Source organism: Corvus moneduloides, chromosome 8 (assembly GCF_009650955.1).
Source record: "Corvus moneduloides isolate bCorMon1 chromosome 8, bCorMon1.pri, whole genome shotgun sequence".
NCBI lineage: Eukaryota > Metazoa > Chordata > Aves > Passeriformes > Corvidae > Corvus > Corvus moneduloides.
Genome location: NC_045483.1, coordinates 623,744 through 643,189, shown reverse-complemented (window position 1 = coordinate 643,189; position 19,446 = coordinate 623,744). Strand labels below are relative to the sequence as shown.

Genomic DNA, 19,446 nt, shown 5'->3' with positions numbered 1-19,446 from the left:
GTGATGTCTGCCTGTCTGTGGAATCCACGTCTGCACCACACATGGCGTGTGGGTGTAATCAGTTCTGCAGCTGTGGATGATGTGCCTGTGTGGGTCCAGCCAGGCAGAGCCCGAGATCCCAGTGCAGGGTGTGCAGCACCCCGGGCCAGCTGGGCTGGGATCAGTGATCTTCTTGACCATGAAGGGCTCAACCACCCTTGTGAACTCCAGCCAGACTCCAGGGCTGGGATCCTGGCTGGTCCCACGGGAGGTGCACAGGCCCTTGGCACAGGAAACAGGGAAGAAGAGTTAGAGGTCTCTGGACAATTTGTTGTTGAAGCACTTCTTGGTTTTGCATAATGTTTATTATGTATAAGTAAAACCTCTCATGGAAAGGGAATTGCTCACACAGGAGACTTTTGGAAAGAAGAATTTTTAAAATTTCACATTTCTTCTAGGAATTTTGAAAATTTAAAGGATACTGAGGTTTCAATATTTTTCTTTAAAAATTATTAATCCAAATTTTCCAAAGGTGACATCCAAGCAAAATGCCGTCGAATCATTAAAGTGTTTGAGTGAACCAATCAAAGCGTGATGTGAATGTCAAGTTCTAATTTTTTTCACGGTATTCTGAAATGGTGATAAGATTGCAGGCTATTTCCCAATCATTTCAGTGCCAAACTGCCTGCTGAAGGAGAGGTTTCGTGCTGTGCGGCCCGGGGACGAGGGCAGCGCTGCTGAAGCGGCGCAGCCGGCGTTCGCTGCCCGTGTCCGCGGCCGTGGGTGCTCCGGGGGCTGCCGGGCCGCTGCTGCCGTGCCGCCTGTGTGATTGTGTTCTGTTCTCCTTGTAGATGGAGGAGATTAAGTTTAAGGACAGAGCAGTCTTCGTGCTGGAGAGAGAGTTAGGGGTGCGAGCCGGGCATGCTCAGAGACTGCAGCTCCAAAAAGAGGCTTTAGATGAACAACTGTCCCAGCTCAAAGAGTCTGACCGGCATCTGAGCAGCCCCAAGCGGGAACTTCCTTATGCAAGTGGTGCAGGAGACGCTTCAGATCATTCGGGAAGCCCCGTAAGCACTTTCACGTGGTTTCACCTAAACGAGCGACCAAATGGCACCAAGTGACAGAATCTTGATGAGTGCACCCTGGAGCAAGAGCTGTCCCATGGCTGTGCAGGGGAGCCCCGAGGCACCCGCTCCCTGCTCTCGTTTTTATCGTGCCCAAACCGTTGAGATTTCCAATCAAACCTCGCCATGGGAGAGCTTTTGCTTTCTGTCGTTTTGTTTCCCGGTCGGTTTGGTTTGGTTTTGTCAGCAGGGTGAAATTCTTCTGTTCTTTCTCTCCTTTTCCTCACTGTACCATGCTCAGCCACCCGCCTTAGTTTGACAGTTTGACACGATTCTGCCAACAAACGATGCAAATGCATTTCTCACCAAGTGCTGTTTGTGTGCAAGCTCTCGGAGGCGCGAGCTGGGGGCTTGGGGAGCAGATGTACGAGGCCAGTTCCAGAGGGAATGGGGAAGGCAGCTGGTGCAGAGCAGCAGGGATACCCCACAGCCTCCCAGGGCACCACTTTCCTGCTGCTCAGCGCTCTCGCCGTCAGCAGGACACAAAGTGAACCAAAGACCTCCTAACCTATGCTCTCCTGTGTATTCTCTGCAATAGCCAGAACATTTGATTTGAGTCACCCCACCACAATGGCTTTTTCAATGTAACTCTGGCACCTCCCTGCTTTGGCCTCCCTTTGCCCAGAAAACCCCTCGGGTAACTGCCCTCGTGCCTCTGACTGTGCAGGTCGTCCTCATTGCTGATCCTCATCAAGATTTCTTTTTCGACAGCCTTGATTGTCTCAGTGCAAGTGTAAAACATGCCTGAGCAAACCAATCTACTTTATTCTTTGGCCCAAGCCTCTCCTGCACCTGTTGAATGAGGAACCCTAGACCTTCCAAAAGTGCCACTAGCACTGTGGGCACTAAAGTGCCTCTTTCTAGTTGTACTCAACTTCTGCCAAAGACCAGAACAAGTCGTAGAGAAGGGGAAAAGTCTGTCACGTTTGTCAGTAGCTGTAACTCCTCTCTGATTCTGAACAAGAACACATCTACCTATATCTCTATTAATTTCTAATTTGATTTAAGCATTTTCACTCAGATAAGTGCCCTGTGGCCTTACAAGTGACCCTTCAGGACCCCATAAGGGCCACAGCTTAGTGGCAGAAGAGCTTATTCAATGCACAGTTGCATGGATTTTCCCCATTCAGTAATTCAGTAATTTTAATACCAGTTTCTTATGACCAAGTCCTCAGAGTGGGCGATGTGTCTGAAGCTCTCAGTTCAACAGTGGCATCATTGGAACACGGCCTTCAGTTTTGATATTTTCTGTTCTGTTTCCAAGTTTCCCATTTGTGACTTTGTATTTGCATATGCATACACATATACATATGCATATACATTCCTCTGCATTTGCATTCTTTGTTACATTTCCACTCCTGACTTTCCATTGGTCTCATCCTGCAGCTTTCCATTGTCAGTTGGGTTCCATGGGTTACCCTCTACTCGATAACATTTTAAAATGTTTGCATTGGGGATAAGAAAAAGTTTGAGCTTTGTCAATGTGCTCTTGCGTGTACACTTATGAACAGTTATTTGCAGTTGATCTTTGTTTTAGGAACAGCAGTTGGATGAAAAAGATGCCCGGCGCTTCCAGCTGAAAATCGCAGAGCTGAGCGGCATCATCCGGAAGCTGGAGGACCGGAACGCGCTGCTGTCGGAGGAGAGGAACGAGCTGGTGAGTGCAGCCCTGGCGAGGGCGTGGGATGTGCTGCCTTGTCCCAGAAACACCTGGGCATTTGCTCCTGTGCTGTTTGGGAATCCTGGCAGGAGGGACTGCCTCCTCCTCAGCTCCATGTTCGGGGCTGCGCCACGTCACTCCCCTCTTGGCTTGTACAGCAGTGGATTTTTAAGATGGCATTAGCTCGGATTATTTTTATTTCTTTTTAAAAATAAATACATTCCCCACATTGAACATTTGCTGCACAGATAGAATACCTCCTCAAGTAGGAATGCTCTCTTCCCAATGGAAAATACCAAGAGTTTTTGATCAGGTCTGCTTTGTATCAGGAGAAAATACTGCTAGTGTGATAATTAAAGAAAATAGTTAATATATTTGATGAAAAAGCTCCAGAGGTGTTATTTTTCTCTTTGTCTTTCAGTTGAAACGTCTCAGAGAAGCAGAAAGTCAGTATAAGCCCATTTTGGACAAAAACAAACGCCTCAGTAGGAAGAATGAGGAGTTGTCACATGCCTTACGTCGAATGGAAAATAAATTGAAATTTGTGACGCAGGAAAATATCGCGATGGTGAGTGTGTGTGCCCCTGGGAGAACGTGGCACGTGGAGCTGATGGGGCTGAGGGAGTCAGGCATCGGCCCAAACTTGCAGGTTCCATGGGAAACTTACATTCTGGCAAGGTCCCTTCCAACCCAAACTAATCTGTGATTCTATGATTCACCTTCAACTTTCCTGCCAGATTCACCTCATAATCCTGGGAAATCTGGATTTGTGACTCTGCCCCTTTTTCCAGCTGGAGGAGCAGGACCATCTGGCACATTTGGAGCCCGGATGTGAGGCTCAGCAAAAGGGGAGCAGGAGAGCTGCCAGGACAACCATTAGAGAGATGCATCCCTTGCTGTAAAGGGAAGGGCTAGACAAGTCCTTTGGCAAAGCCTCCTGATCATTTCCTCCTCTGCCTTATGGTTTTTGGGTTCCAGAGGCAAAGAACTGGAGCAATAAGGAGACCAAGCTCCTTAAATGACCTTGACCACAGCCAGGAAGAAAGAGAAGTGGATTTCCTGAGACTACAAGTTATTGAGCAGCAAAACATCATTGATGAGCTCTCCAAGGTAAGTGGAAGGCTGCTGTTCTCACGTGAGAGTGACCGAGGGAAGAGCAGAGGAAGCAAGGAAGGGGTACTCGAGGTTCTGGGAGCTGACTGGGCTCTGGGAGCTGGTGGGCACAGTGGGCAGCAGGGGAACCTGGCAGGCATTTCTGTGCTTAGCAGTAATATAGGGGTGTGCTGTTTGGGAAAACCCTCTCAATCTGCACTGGCCTGCCATGGCAGAACCATGTCCTTAGATGTGCTGGTGGCCAGATCTGGGAGGGAAAGTGTCTGAGCTCCTTCAGCTGGAGACACCACTGGGGCTAAAGGTTCCTGTGTACAGGGGGTGGCCCACAATCCTGGGCTTGGGGTTTTGCTTCCTTGTTACCATGTTCTCAATCCTTGGAAACAGAAAACACCAAAATCATAATACGTCTCTAGAAAATAACTTCTATTTCTTTCCTTTCTTTTTAAGCCTGTCCACTTACTGACATTATTTCATTCTTTTTCATTAGACCCTGGAGACAGCTGGCTATGTGAAGAGTGTCATGGTAAGAGTGAACTTCATCCTCGTCTGTGTATGCTTTCAATTGCTGTTCATGGAAGGCAGGCAGGGTACAATAACACTTATTCTCCCTTCCATCTGCGTTCAGCAGTGAGCTGACACAGGGATTTCCTCAGAGCAGACTTTTTATCAGCAGTTATTCACCAGAGAAAAGCATAGTGATAGTGGAGAGGAAAGCTTTAATCCCACCACCTGCCCTGATGGCCGAGAGCGAGTGTCCTCATCTCCAGGACAGCTCTGTCACCTTGGAACTGCATTTTTTCACTCTGGCTACCCCTGGCTTTGTGTCACCCCTACTGGGGTGTGCTCAGCCCTGCCCGTACCCTCCCCATCCCTGCGCTGTGATCAGCAGGGCTGTTGTGAGTTACACCACTGATGGGTATTGATGGGATGTGCTGTTCCCATTGCCAAGCAACGAGTGTTCGATTGTCCTCGGCCACTGCTGCTGGCTTTGGGATTGGCCACCAGGCTGTGGGAGCAGCACACTGTCAGTGTCCACAATGTCACCACATCCTTGTACCAAGCAGGTAAAAGGAAAGATCTGAGGGTTTCCCCTTTGGAGCCTCCCTCTCTGCAGTCTTGGGCTTTGCAAGTCCAGAACAGAGACTTTTTTCTGAGTACTGTAAAAAATCGACCTAACTCCATAAAGGGGAAGAAATTCTTCCCTGTGAGAGTTCCAGAGGCACCTTCCAGAGCTACCAACAGGCACCAGAGCCAGGGGCGGGAGCAGAGCCAGAGCGAAGCCTGCATTGCCATGGTCACCCACGGAGCAGCTCCAAGGAGACACCCAAGCTCTCAGTATAAAGCTTATAATCAGCTTTATTTTAGTTTGATTTTCATGGACATAAAGAGCAATTTCCAGTTGTCTGTGGCAAACCTGAAAGTGTGGGAGTAAATAACCCAGGACTGGTGACAGTGTGGGACAGTGGCCAGCAGTGACCTTCCTGTCTGTTGCTTCCCCAATGGCTCCTTGTACTGACATGGTTAATTTAAATAACTGCTCTCTGCAAACAGCTAACACATATCTCTGACTCTTGCAGGAACGTGATAAGCTGCTAAGGTTCAGGAAGCAAAGGAAAAAAATGACAAGAATTCCTAAGGTAAAAACCAAAACCTTCTATGGTGACGTGCTGATGGACAGTGCTGGGGTGCTCAGAGCACCTCAGGGCCATGGGAAGGCTCTCCTTAAGGGTCTGCAGCTGGGTCCTAAACTTAAACTTGGGTGATGTAGTTCAAGGACATTCACAGACTGTATTGGGATATTCAGGAAAAACCTGGGAGGGGCAGGGGACTTGTTTGCATCGAGCATTCTGAGCCTTTTCATGCTCTGCATTTACCCTGTGGGACTTTGGTGGGATGTGGTTGTCTTAAGAGGAGACAAATTTTATGAATTAACACATCTCCAAATGATCTTCTAATGGTGCTGCCTGAAAACATGTGCATGCTGTAAATAATTCATGATGGAGTTTAGTAACATGTGAAAATTGCTGGTTAGAGAAGCAGTGGTTAGAGCTCCGGGAAAAGGGAGTGCTGGTTAATGAGGGCTTGGCAGGGTGTTAATGTAAATATTAGCTCTAAAATGACACAGTAAGGTTTAATGTAAGGGACTACCAGCATGCTGTGATCCACAGCTGAAGAATTAGAGTGAGGCTGGAGCTAATGAATCTATGAATAACTAATTGAGGTCGATGGGAGATAACTCCTGTCATCCTGAAAATCACATCCAGGCCTTCCAGGGAGTCACGTTCTGTCTCTCTGAAAGCTGGATGGGGCTTTGGACAAGGGCCTGGGCTGCCAGGACAAGGGGAAATGGCCTCCCACTGCCAGCAGGCAGAGTTAGATGGGATATGGGATAGAAATTCCTTCCTGTGAGGGTGGGCAGGCCCTGGCACAGGGTGCCCAGAGCAGCTGGGGCTGCCCCTGGATCCCTGGCAGTGCCCAAGGCCAGGTTGGACAGGGCTTGGAGCAACCTGGGACAGTGGAAGATGTCCCTTCCACACTCTGGGATTCTGTGATTTTCCTTCAAAAGTTAGCCACTGCAAATTAAAACCAAAGGCCAGACTCTAGATATGTTTTTTTTAAATCATCAATTAAAAATATCTTTAGATTTGCGTTGTCTTTGACTTTCAAGCATTTGAAGTAAATCTTTCTTTACCATCATTCTTTTAAACAAAAAGCACCTTTGAGTGGGAAACTGGATTTCTTCAAACCATAGACACATTGCTGTGGTGATTAACTTCAAGTTTTCAAGTAAAATACTTTTCGAAGATCTAACTTTTCATGTGAAAGTTGTTGTGCTGACAGGAGGGACACCGTTGGTGATGACAGTGGATTAAAAGACATTTCAGTGCACAGCTCTCACCTCATGTTGAGGTGAACACTCAAAAAGGGTGCTTAGCCATAGAGAAACTTGAAGGAAAATGTGTTTAAAAAGGCAGAGCCTGGGAGGTTTCACAGATATGCCATTCAGGGATTCAGATAGTTTTAGGTCCCATTTGAGCTCTGTGGTGGGGTGAAAGATTTTGTAAATACATATGTAAGGACTGGGCTAGTTGTCGAAGAGCAGCAGAGCGAGACTTGCCAGCACCCTGGAGCCGAGGTCGCTGCGGGTGCCCGTGTTCAGGCCCCGGGTGCCGTGTCTGTGGGTGCCAGGGCCGCTCCCTGGGCCCCTGACCCTCCTCTTCGTCAGAAGCCGGTGGTGGAGACGTTCTACGGCTACGACGAGGAGGCTTCCCTGGAGTCCGATGGCTCCTCCATCTCCTACCAAACTGACCGCACTGACCAGACCCCCTGCACTCCTGAAGACGACCTGGAAGAGGTACTCCTCAAAAATCTCTCTTGGTTTGGTTGTAACCTTGCTGCTGATTTTTAAGGAAATTCCTGGTCCGTTCCATCGTTTCTATCTACCATTTCTGTTCTGTCATATTGTTCTAGCATTCTGTCACCTCGGACCAGAAAATTAAACATTTATGTTCAATTTGGTACTGTGCATATTGGTCAGTATCTCTAAATCTCAGGTCTTCAGTAACTTCACAACTTCTAGCCAAGCTGGAAATGTCATATCCTAAGAATGTTAAATTTACGGCAGGTTTGTAGGTCTAATGAGGAATTGGACAACCCTTGGGAAATGTGTTCACTCTGAGGCTGGCTGCAGATTTTGGCACATGTAGTTTGGGCCAGGCCGAGCTCGGCACAGAGCAGTAAGGTCTGTGCTTGTATAAGGAGAAGGGAACATTCCCCTGAAGCTCTGGGCTCCAGGGAAAGGCTGGTTCCTGACTGGGGCTGTTCGGAGGCTGTGAGAGCAGAGCACACAAATGTAATACAAATTAAAGCGATTATTCCGTGTATTTGCCAGGGCTTCCCTACAAATGCATTCCCCAGTGTGTGTCAGATCACTGGACCATTACACAGCTTTGGGCTTAACAAGAATCTTGTAATAAACAAAAATTGCCACTGATGATGTACAGCCTTTTCATGGTGCGCTGGCTGCAGGTGTGTAATTAGATCTGCTAAAAGGGAACCTGCAGAATTCCATCATGAAAGATACATGATGGTTACCAGGTGTGTGCTGCACTGCAGGAAATCTGAATGTATTTGTGTATGTATGAGCCTGTTTATTTTTCATTCCTATATTGACATTCTTTCCCCTGTTCAGCTAGTGGGAAGTTGATGCATGCACCCAGCAATGTAATTCCATTTCATGTTGAGTGAAATATTCCGGCCAGCCTGACATGAAAGCATTCCATACTGGATATTGTAAGGAGGGTGAAGAAGATGAAGGGCTCCTTTCATGTTGCTGTCACTACTTCTACAACTATTAACTCTGGAGTCGTGTTTTAATAATTGAGTGAGGCTGTCAGGCTTGGCTTCCTTTCCAAATTGGAAACCTTTTGTTGTTAAAGAAAGCTGCATTTTCACCTTTAACGTGATGATTTTCCCTGTTATGGTAAGAAAGGGTGGTGCAGTCATTAGTGTGTTATATGAGGTAAGCTTTTGTCTTTCCAAGCCAGGGATTATCTTTTTATTTCTATACTGCATTTCCTCAAGGTAAGTGTGTGCAAGAGATGTGTAGAGGACGGAGGGGAAGCAGCTTCAGGGCACTTAATAAAGATTTTTAGTACTGTGCTTCCAAATTGCATTACAAAAGTGGTATTTTGGCACTTTTAAGAGAAAACAAACCTAATCCCCTCTTTTTTTTTTTGCTTGCAGGGCATGGCCAAGGAGGAGACGGAGCTGCGTTTTCGGCAGCTGACGATGGAGTACCAGGCCCTGCAGCGTGCCTACGCCCTGCTGCAGGAGCAGGTCGGGGGCACCTTGGATGCAGAACGAGAAGTTAAGGTCCACATGGCTTATATTACATGGAAATAAGGGGTTGGAATTGTGAGGGTGGGGGGGAGATCCAAGTGTGCTTGCTCAGGTTGTTCTCCAGCTCACCTGGGGCTGGGCCAGGCGGCTCCGGGCGCTCCGGCTCCCGCCAGCCTCCCTGGGAAGGGTTTGCTGAGAATCCTCCACTGCTGCAGCTGGGTCTTTTCACCTCTGATCAGTTTAAGGGAAACCCAGGAAGAATTTTTAATGGGAAATCCTTGAAATTAAGCTCTTTTTCTGTACAGAACTAGGACAGATAGCCTTAAATATATAATGCATGGTCTTTAATTCCTTCTGGGCTCTGAGAGATTACATGATTTCTCATAAAATGTTTAGAAGGCTTATAGCTGAGATTTTTCTGTTAATTAAATTGCAAAGTGCCCTGTGCTGTTCTGTCTGCTCGTCTGCCTCACACAGTCCCTGTGGCTCTGGACAGCTGGCCTGAAGTGTTGCTTTTGTTATGAGTTTGTTGTGTGCTACAAGGAGTACAGAGGAATTGTTCCCTGGGAGGGTGGGCAGGCCCTGGCACAGGGTGCCCAGAGAAGCTGGGGCTGCCCCTGGATCCCTGGAAGTGTCCATGGAAGGCTGGACATTGGGGCTGGGAGCAGCCTGGCACAGTGGGAGGTGTCCCTGCCATGGCAGGGCTGGCACTGGATGGGCTTTGAGGTGCCTTCCAATTCAAACCATTCCATGACTCTCTGAAGGGCTGGCAGGATGTGTCATGCCCAGCCTGCAAGGGTGAGTGCAGTCAGGAAAGGGACACATTTCCTGTTTAACAGGAGAAATGTGCCTGCAGAGGTTTAATTTGTTCCCACATCTGTTCTGTGAAGATGTTATCCAGGAACACTTAAAGTGGGTCAGGGCGTAATGCATGAAACCTGACATTCCCAAAAGTGTTCCCAGAATGAACATCTACTCTGAAACATTAGGGATTGCACTTGGAAAGAAAATCACAGTGAGCCAAGGCATGCCCAGCTGTAAAAGTGACCTGATTTTAGTTTTTCCATAGTAACCCAAAGGAGGCAGCAGTGTAGGTCATGCAAACAAGATCACTTTCCATGTAAATAACAGGATAAATAGCAGAGAAATGGTTCAAGGAAGGAAAATGGTCTATGAAAGTATGTAACAAATAAAACAGCTAACAGTAATTATATTTATTCTCCAGAAAACACATGTAGGAATGTGGTGTCTATTTAAATAAGCAGGAAGCAACAAATGTAGTAAAAAAATGACCCATGGGTATGAAATAGATACGGCACTAAATCACTAAATCATAGATAAGGTTCTAAGTCATAGATAAGGCACTATAGGCACAAAGATCAATGAAATTTGCCAGTTTGTCATGTGGGGTCTGTTCTGAGTTTTTAATATGCCCCGAATTTAAGGAACCAGGTGTGCCCAGAATTGTGCCATAATAATTTCATTTGTTTTCCTAGAGAAAGGGAGGTTCTGGCTGCAGCCTGCCATGACCAGCTGTGAGGAGCCAGCCCTGCTTTGCCGTTTTGTTAATCTTGACTTAAATCTCAAAATCATTAATCCTGTCTCCCAGACTTGATTTGATTACATTTGATTATTTGATATTCTGTGCTCAGCTGCAAATTTCTTCTGCCAAAATAATTTGTTAAAAACATTTAGTGTTTAAAATATTTTCTGTATCTGCATTAGCTTTGGTCTTTTGGAGAAAGTTTGATTTATTTCTGTTTTTCATTTATTTTTGAATTGTTATTTATGGGTTTTTTGGTTTGTTTCCTTTCTCCCTCATATCCCACAGACACGTGAGCAGCTCCAAGCAGAAATACACCGATCCCAGGCTCAGATAGAAGACCTGGAGAAGGCTCTGGCTGAGCAGGGACAGGTAATGCTGACTCCAGCCCCTTCCCCACCTCTCTGCTGGGGAACCAGAAATGTTCCCAGGCTGGTCACAGCTTGTGTAGCACTTCTGAAGACAAAAAAAAACCCCAACATCCAAACAAAGCAAAAAAAAAAAACCCCAAAACAAAAAGAAAAAAGTAAACAGAAAATGGTTTTGAGAACTATAAAATAATATTAAATCATTTCATCATTGCCTTCCCAGCTTAACCTCTTATTGTTGCTCTTGCTGATAAACGATGTTCTGGGGTTTCTGGGTTTTATATATTCCTCAGACTAAGAGATTAGCTTCCAAACAAAGTTTAGTTTGCCTGATCTGCAGAAATACATAATTTGTATTTAGCAAAATAGAAATTTGATAGTAAACACATAGTTGGAATATCCCTTTTAATGCAAACCAGATTTTACCTGAAAGAGTTTTTTAATCACTGGAATGTTTTTATTCCATTTATATACTACAGAGCTGTTAAAATTATATGGGCAAGTTCAGCTTAGGAAGCTATTTTAGGAAGTAATGGACTTAAAATTTCACACGTAACATTATTCTGTCTGTCTGTATGTGAGATTCAGTGAAATACTTGCTGCTGTGCTGGTGCTAAACGTTGCAGCTTCACCTACAGTGTTGTTCATTTCCTTCCCAAGGACATGAAGTGGATTCAGGAGAAGCAGGCGTTGTACAGAAGAAATCAGGAACTGGTGGAAAAGGTGTTCAGCTTTTCTATTTGTATTATTCAAGTAATATTTGTATTTGAGGGATGCAGAAGGTTCAATATTCTGATCTGTATTGCACAGCCCTGCTGGAAATAATTCATTTTTAATACAAGATCCGTATAAACCTGCGGGAAAAGTGGAGTTCTGGCATTCCCTGTTGCCCCATGTGTGTCCTGCTGCAAGGTTGCACGAGGACAGTGGCCCTGGGGGTCAGCCCTGTGTCCCCCCACAGGTCAGGGTGGGCTTGGACCCTCAGCACTGCCCCTGCCCCGGGGTGGTGGGCTCAGCCCTGGAGCTCCTCTCCCAGCACGGCCCCCATGCCCTGGCTCGGGAACGCTGCTGCCCGCAGTGCTAAGGACGTGTTGCTTTGTGCACTTGGCAGATAAAACAGATGGAAGCCGAGGAGGCTCGTCTCAAACACGATGTCCAGGACGTGAAGGACCAAAACGAGCTGCTGGAATTCAGGATCTTGGAGCTGGAGGTGAGCACGTGTGGCACCCCCAGTCCTGCCCGGGCTGTGCGGGCTGGGCACAGCGGGTTTGGGAACGGGGCTGCTGGAGAGGGGCACTCTGCAGGGAGGGAGGCCAAAGGGCTCTGTGCAGAGTCCTGATAAAAGAGGAAAACCCCAAACACCCACGGGCCACCACCAGTGCTGTTGATAGGCTGTTGTGGCAGGAGGGTGGAGTGGGGTGAGCTTTAAGGGCCCTTCCAACCCAAACCATTCTGCATTCTGGTGTGACACCCCAGAGTGGGTAACCAAGGAACTGTTGTCCTTTCAGGAGAGGGAGAGACGGTCCCCTGCCATCAACTTCCACCACGGCCCCTTCACAGAGGGGAAGAGCCCTCTGCAGGTGTACTGCGAGGCAGAAGGTGTAACAGTAAGGGATTCTCCTTTCCTATCCTCCTCTCCCTGAGCAAAACCAGATGCTCTGTGCTGACTCCTGCTTCTCCATTTCTCTCTTGTCAGGACATAGTGGTAGCAGAGCTGATGAAAAAGCTGGACATTTTAGGGGATAACGCCGTAAGTGTATGTTCCTTTAATAAATTGTGCATGCTTTGGGGAATACCTGTCCTCATGTGAAGTGAGCAAAGCTGCCTGGTTTGGTGCTGCACAGCCTGTCCTGCCTCTGGTTTGGGCTACGAGCGAAGCATTTTCTGGCTTTTTAAGGTTTTGCTACCACCTGAAGAGTGAAACACAGGGGCTCGGTGTCACCATATTGCTTCTCAGATTTCTGTTATTTGGAGAATAATGTTGGTGTTTGGTGTTTTCTGGCCACTGCTCACACACGGTTTCTTCATTTGCTTGCTCTGCATTTGCTTTGCTTTTGCATTTCAGCAGCTGTGTGCTTTGAGTTGGTCTAATAACCCATAAGCCCTTGATAGTAACCGGGATATTAAACAAGAAGTTAAAACAGCAGAGTGAAAAGGAGAAGCAAATAATAAGAAATTTGAAAGGGCTTCTCCTTCAGCAGGTGGCAGTGAATAATTGCACATCCAGTTAAGTACGTGGAAGGCACATACATCCCTGTGTGTCTTTTCCTGGGCTCTCCTCTATCAGCAGAGCCCCAGGGCTGTGAGGGGCCCAGGAGAGCAGAGCCCTCAGCCACTCCAGGCTCCTCCTGGAAGACCCCACACAGCACCGGGGCTGCAGAAGGGTCCCCACTGTTCTCACAGCTCTGCACCTGGGCTGCCCCAGCTCTCCCTCTGGACAGGCTGGATACCAGCAAAACACCATCCCCAGGACCAGGGGGCAGCCTGGAAGTACCAGAACTATAAATACCTGAGGGTGGGCAGGCCCTGGCACAGGGTGCCCAGAGCAGCTTGGGGCTGCCCCTGGATCCCTGGCAGTGCCCAAGGCCAGGCTGGACATTGGGGCTGGGAGCAGCCTGGGACAGTGGGAGGTGTCCCTGGCATGGCAGGGCTGGCACTGGATGGGCTTTGGGGTCCCTTCCCACCCAGATCATCCCAGGATTCCCTGATTCAGTCCCTCCTGAACAGCACTGCCACTGTCCCAGCAGTGCCCTAAACTGAAGCTCTCCACAGTCCCCCTGAGCAGCAGCTTCCCTGACTCTGACTCAGGCTCCCCACAGCAGCGAGGCCCAGCCGAGGGGATTCCCTTCTGCTGCTGTACCTGTGGTCGCACTGAAGCTTGGGATGAAATGCAAAGCCCAGTTCCAGTACTTCGATTTTTTTGAGAAAGCAACAGAAGATGGATGGAATAGCCAACACCTCAAAAATGCTTCCCAAAATAATGACTTGGCTGCACAAAGTGAGGACTGTGCATGGGAGGAACACTGCATCTCTTCTCCCCATGGCTCTTTGTGCTGAGCTTGATCTTGTCCTGTGTAAATGTGTGTTTATTCCCTGTTGGGTAAAAATAGATCCAGTGTCACTTCTTTTTGGTACATACGAGAATTTTGGAAGAATTATGTATGATAAGGATTGGTAATGAATAGTGACAATAGCTTTTACAACCATGTTGCATTACAATATTAATTTTCTCTGCCTTAGTTTATTTTTCCTCAAACATACTTAATTTCAGATATATTTCATACAACAGTGGCCCAAGTAGTGGGCTGATAACAACACACTGGGATTTGTTGTAATTGTGCTCTGCTTTTGGTGCAGAACCTGACCAACGAAGAGCAGGTGGTCATCATCCAGGCCAGGACTGTCCTCACGCTGGCTGAAAAGGTAATGACCGCAGCATCACTCCTGGCACCTTTGTGTCTTGAAAGAAAGATCTGACCCCTCTGAGCAGACACTGGTGAGGGAGGTGACAGCTCCACACCAAAGGCCATGGTGCTTTATGTGGGATTAACTGGGCTTTGTCCAGCTAAAGGTAACAAGGCAGCAGTGCAGACGGACAAAGCTTCATTTAAAATGTTACTGAACTCGCAGAGCAATGTCAGAAGGGAAGGGCCAGGCTTTGAAATATGGCTTTTTCCATCTCCAGCATATGAAAATAAAAATACAATGGTCTAGTAAATTTTGCTCTGTTACTTAAGTAGTACTTGCTGTGTGCTGACACATCCACAAGTCCCAGGGGGGCTGAGCCCACGGGCTGTGCTCAGGCTGGGCTCTGCTCTCTGTTCCCTCAGTGGCTCCAGCAGATCGAAGTGACCGAGTCTGCGCTGCAGCAGAAGATGCTGGATCTGGAGAACGAGAAGGTACCAGAGAGGAGCTGCCAGGGGAGGGGACAGAGAGGGGACGTCGCACTGGGGCCATGGTGGTCACTGACAGCCTCTTCCTTGGTCCCCAGGAGCTGTTCAGCAAGCAAAAGGGCTACCTGGACGATGAGTTGGACTTCAGGAAACAGTCCCTGGACCAGGCTCACAAGGTGAGGGATGTCAGTGTTGACTGAGTTGGGACACCTGGATTAACTAACTCACCATGTGCTCTGTCCCCTGTGGAAATTCTGCCTTGGGCAGTGCTGCTCGTGGAGTGCCCTGAGGGCTGCATGGGATGAGAGTTCAGCAAATCCTCTGCACCCTGAGCTAACCACGACTTCCTCATGAACAGAATTCCTCGGGTTTGGTAGCCCTTGCAGGGTTAGGACCTGAACATTAACTTACTCAACACGAGTTTTAATTCAGCCAGAGTTTCAGTACAGGACTGATAAGGAAATGAGATTTTCAGTAACTTGTCTTACTTTTTAAAAAATTATATTTTAGCCTAGACATTCCCCTGTATTTTGGATTACAGCTTCTGTAACCAGAGCAGCTGGAGGTATTCTGGGATGTGTAAATGTGAAATGAAACTGCTCTTAAGACAGGTTCATCATTAGCTGATCCTAAGGCATTTCACCCATCTTTTCAGTCTTTAGCCATTTTGTTTCCATCAATGAGAGAAAACTTACATATATATTCACAAAAGGCATAAAGTTTCCTTTCAATTTATCTCATTTTTTCAGTTCTATGTAAACCTAGAGCACAGTTACACTTTCTGAGGAGCAATGAGTATTTATGCCTTGTGCATCCTGTTGTCTACTTGTGTCTCAAACCATTTGGGGGAGCTTTTGCTCCATACATTTTCTGTCCTGTGGGTGATTTTTTTAAGACTGATTTTGCCAGATGCTGAGCTATATCAGGAACCAAGGCACAGTGGAAACCTTGGAAAGCACACAAGGCTCCTTACCCATGGTCTCAGCCCTGTAATACCTTATAGTAGAGTTTCCCTGCCCATGGCAGGGGATGGAACAAGATGGTGTTTAAGGCCCAGTCTGGGACTCTGTGATTCCATGATCTTCTGCCCTGAGCTGTCCTGAGAAGCAGTTTGTGCAGCTGAAGGCTGAGTCTGCTCGTGGGAAGCAGGGAGTGCAAAGAGTGTGCAGCCCATGCAGAGGGGGCTGTGGGTTATTTCCATTTCCCTGTATTTTCTGAAGGCATCACGCATGTCCCAGGCACAGCTTTGCTCCAGGGCACAAATGCAGCCTGAAAGCAGCAAGGAAGCTTTGTTCTGCCCTGGAGTTTGAGTGGAAAAAGCTCTTTTGCTTTATAAAATTAGCTTCACTTCCATGTTTCCTTTGTGCCCCCGGAGATGAGGAGCAGCTAATCATGATCCCCCCTGAAGCAGAGCCAACAAGATTAGCAGCCAGAACCACTAAAGCCATCTGCACGCTCTCTCTGCCCTTGGCTGCTGCAGGGGGTTCTGCTCCAAGGAGCACTTGGCTGACACTGCTGCTGCTCTGAAGACCAGGAGGGTCCCCCTGCCCTTCTTCCTGCACAAGTCAGTATGTCCAGAGAGGGCTGATGGTTGTGTCCCTGAGGCTTGGGGCCCGGCAGAAATCCAGGTCTCCAATAGCAGCGTTTTGCTGGGACGAGGTTAGCGAGGTGTTGGTGTTGTTTTTTAAAGGAAAAGCAGAATATTCTCCTGAGATCTGAGGTGTTCTTCCTCACGAAGATGCCACGGTTACCATCAGTTACTATCAGTTACCATCAGTACCACAACTCCTGCCATGTGCCACTGTTCTGCTGGGAGCATTCTGCTGTCCTGGCTCTGCAGAGACCCAGTGAGCAAACACCAGCAGCAGCCTCAGCTGGAAAACGTGATTTTGAATTGAGCTGAATCCTCGCAACAGACCCAGCAGGGATTTAAAAGCCATGTGGATGTGGCACTTGGGGACATGGGTTAGTGGTGGCCTTGGCACTGCTTGGGGACAGTTGCACTGGGGGACTTTGAGGACTCTTTCAGCCTCACCGGTTCCATTATTCTGTTGCAGTGGGGTTCTCCTGAGGCCATGGAGAGCTTTGCAAGATGCCACCAGCTCTGGAGGGGGTGTGCAGAGGTGCCACCAGCTGCTGCCTTTTCTTCTGCTTTGTATCAAAGTTGCTGAAATAGATTTCAGCTCGCTCTTGGCTTGCCTGGGGGAACAGCCTTTATCTTGGATTCCAAGGCAGGAGACACTATCTGGCAACACCACCTGCCCTAGGAGGGTGCCAGGCTCAGTGACCCCAGGGAAGTGTGGCCAGCCCATTTCCTGCACATTTCTCCATCTCAGGGAATCCAGAGGGTGCATCCGTCTTCCTGTGGGGCAGGAGCAGAGCCCAGCTACAGGACAGGGTCGTTTTCTTGGGCATAGACCCTCTGGGAGCTGACAGCTCTGCCAGAGGAAGTGCTGGGAATGTCTTCCCAATGAGGCATTTTCCACTGGTTGGTACAAAATGCTGCACACACATGGCAGGGAGTCTTTCCTTTTGGCAGGAGCATGGGCTGATGCTGCTGTGTCCTCTGCTGGATAGCAGATTAGCTGGGAAAGGGGAACTGAGGGACTGAAAACTACATGTTAAAAATATCTGTGACTCACAAAATGAGTCTTTTATGAGCCTGTTTCCTTTTTCCCTTTTCCTAATTACATTTTCCCTTCTCCCCTTCTCCCTTTTCCCTTCTCCCTTTCCTCTTCCTTTACTTTTTTTCCTTTCTCTCCCCACGGCCATCTGCCATCCCCAGGAAGGAGAAGCTGACTCCCACATGTTTGAGGGGCAGACTAGGCTGGGCCCAGAGGCTGTCCCAGTTCCATTGCTGCTCGGAGCCCCAAAAGATGAAGGCAGCCTGAAGTATTTTCCCTTTGGATGGAGTTTTCTGTGTTTCAGCACACAGCCCCTCCACTGCTCCCATTGCCTTTCAGGGTCAGATGTTCAGTTCCTCATAGACTCCTCACCTGACCAGGGACAAGGTCGAGCTGACAGCTTTATATTGTTTTTGATTAGCAAATTCTGGAATTAGAAGCCATGCTCTATGATGCCCTGCAGCAAGAAGCTGGAGCCAAAATTTCCGAACTTCTTTCAGAAGAGGAGAAGGAGAAGCTGAAGAGCGCCGTGGAGCAATGGAAGCGGCAGGTGATGAGTGAGCTCCGGGAGAGGGACGCCCAAATCCTGCGGGAAAGGATGGAGCTCATTCAGCATGCACAGCAGGTGGGTGCCGGGCAGGGCAGGGCAGGCGGGGCTCGGGGAGGGACGGCCTTGTGAGCACCGGCCTCTCCCCCTGGAGCTGTCCCAGACTGGCTGGGCCTGGGGTAGGCATTGCTTGGCCTTGGATAACCCTGCACACAGGGCATCGTGCTTTTCCTGACTTTGTCACACACGGTGACAATCACAGAGGACTCACCTACAGCGTAATACCCAATTTATTTTTGGTGGAAGCACAGCACATACAATTTATATCCCCCAAAGTAATGCATCTTCTGGGTACATCTGTATTTGGTTGGTTAATAAATATTTTTTTATTTGAAATCTGACAGAGAATTAAAGAGCTAGAAGAAAGAATTGAAGGCCAAAAAAGACAGATAAAAGAGTTAGAGGAAAAGGTAAGGTCATGCAGACGGAACAGCTGCTGTGTGTGCACATGACCATTCTCCATTTCACCTGGGCCAAGGAAACAACCTTAGAGAGAGCTCGTGTGTGTAGTGCAGTGAGAAAGGGGGACAGCTCCAGGAAAACAGTTTGCATTTGCAGCAGTCCCTCTGAGGAGGAAAGGTGAACTGGTCCAGCTGAGTCCTTCCTTCCTGTTACCCGCCGGTGCCGTCCCACACACGGGGCTCAGCAGGGACGGGGCCCATCGCCCTGGGAAGGGACAGAGCCGAGGGCTCAGCTCCACGGGAGCTCTGGGGAGGGAGCTGGGAGTTTTGCTCCCTCCCTCCCATCTCCAGCCCCTGGACATGCAGCTGCATGGAGCAGCCTTTCCCAGCAGGAATGAGGGGCTCCGCTCTCCTCCCTCACCTGCAGCCTGCAGGTTTGTGTCACTGAGCTTCTCCAGTCAGCCTAAACTGTTGTGTTTTACCCCAGAACTGCCCTCAGCTGAACACACCCCTTTCCAGTGAGATGGCCATGGTCAGGTACAACAGGGGCTGAGCTGGGCTAGTGCCTGAGACTGAACCCAGACCTCAGCAGGGCTGGGCTTGGGGTGTTTTGAGGTGTCAGGAGAATTCAGCTGATATTTCTCCCCCCACTATTTGCCCTGAGCCCGTGGCTGTGCCTGGCTGGGCTCAGAGGGGCAGGGACTGTCACCAGTCCAAGGGACACAGGAACTCTCATGAGCCAAGTTGAGCCCCAAGCACTTGGACTTTACTTCACACTCCATATTTCTTCTCACCTGAGAGTTTTGTTGCACTCTGTCTGTAACCACAGCCTATTTCTCAGCTAAACACACTGTAAACTCTTAATCTCTTTCTTCTCTTCCATTTTTTCCTCTCTTCCCTCCCCTTTTCAGTTTTTATTTTTGTTTTTATTTTTCTCTTTAGCTTTCATTCTTTGGTCATAGTCCTTCAGGCCACATGCACAAGGTAAGCCCTCGGGTCTCCTCTGGTCTCTCCTTCTCATAAAGCATCAGAGCCTTCCTCTTGCTGTATCAGCAGGATTGGAGGGTCTCTTGGGCATCCCAGAGAACCCAAAAATGGAAATCTCCAAATCCTTTAAAAAACCAGGAAACCTAGGCACCAGCAGGCAAAAACTTGTCAAACAGAATTTCCTTCTTTGGAGGGAAGGACAAGGAAAAACTAAGCAGGCTTAAAAGCAAGGAAACATCTAGCAAGCCAGGGAAAACAGCCAGTCCAGGGTTATTCCTCTGACTACATCAGGGGTTGCTCCAGCT

At 48.3% G+C, this 19,446-nt stretch overlaps 1 protein-coding gene across 27 annotated transcripts in view; it reads left to right on the top strand.

The window, feature by feature from the left end:
* Positions 1–19,446, top strand: part of JAKMIP3 (Janus kinase and microtubule interacting protein 3) — a 52,865-nt gene that overhangs the window by 32,205 nt on the left and 1,214 nt on the right. For 11 of the 27 annotated variants that reach the window (XM_032116360.1, XM_032116358.1, XM_032116364.1 and 8 more), the window contains 19 exons: positions 831–1,046; positions 2,641–2,760; positions 3,185–3,331; positions 3,742–3,873; positions 4,364–4,399; positions 5,454–5,513; positions 7,103–7,231; positions 8,623–8,751; positions 10,550–10,633; positions 11,290–11,352; positions 11,741–11,839; positions 12,138–12,236; positions 12,326–12,385; positions 13,987–14,052; positions 14,460–14,528; positions 14,621–14,698; positions 17,568–17,771; positions 18,098–18,163; positions 19,097–19,138. In XM_032116360.1, coding sequence (XP_031972251.1) covers positions 831–1,046; positions 2,641–2,760; positions 3,185–3,331; positions 3,742–3,873; positions 4,364–4,399; positions 5,454–5,513; positions 7,103–7,231; positions 8,623–8,751; positions 10,550–10,633; positions 11,290–11,352; positions 11,741–11,839; positions 12,138–12,236; positions 12,326–12,385; positions 13,987–14,052; positions 14,460–14,528; positions 14,621–14,698; positions 17,568–17,771; positions 18,098–18,163; positions 19,097–19,138 — 1,899 coding nt within the window. Of the gene's footprint in view, positions 1–830; positions 1,047–2,640; positions 2,761–3,184; positions 3,332–3,741; positions 3,874–4,363; positions 4,400–5,453; positions 5,514–7,102; positions 7,232–8,622; positions 8,752–10,549; positions 10,634–11,289; positions 11,353–11,740; positions 11,840–12,137; positions 12,237–12,325; positions 12,386–13,986; positions 14,053–14,459; positions 14,529–14,620; positions 14,699–17,567; positions 17,772–18,097; positions 18,164–19,065; positions 19,139–19,446 lie in introns of all 27 variants that reach the window. The other 16 variants (XM_032116369.1, XM_032116372.1, XM_032116370.1 and 13 more) reach the window with 16 other exon arrangements.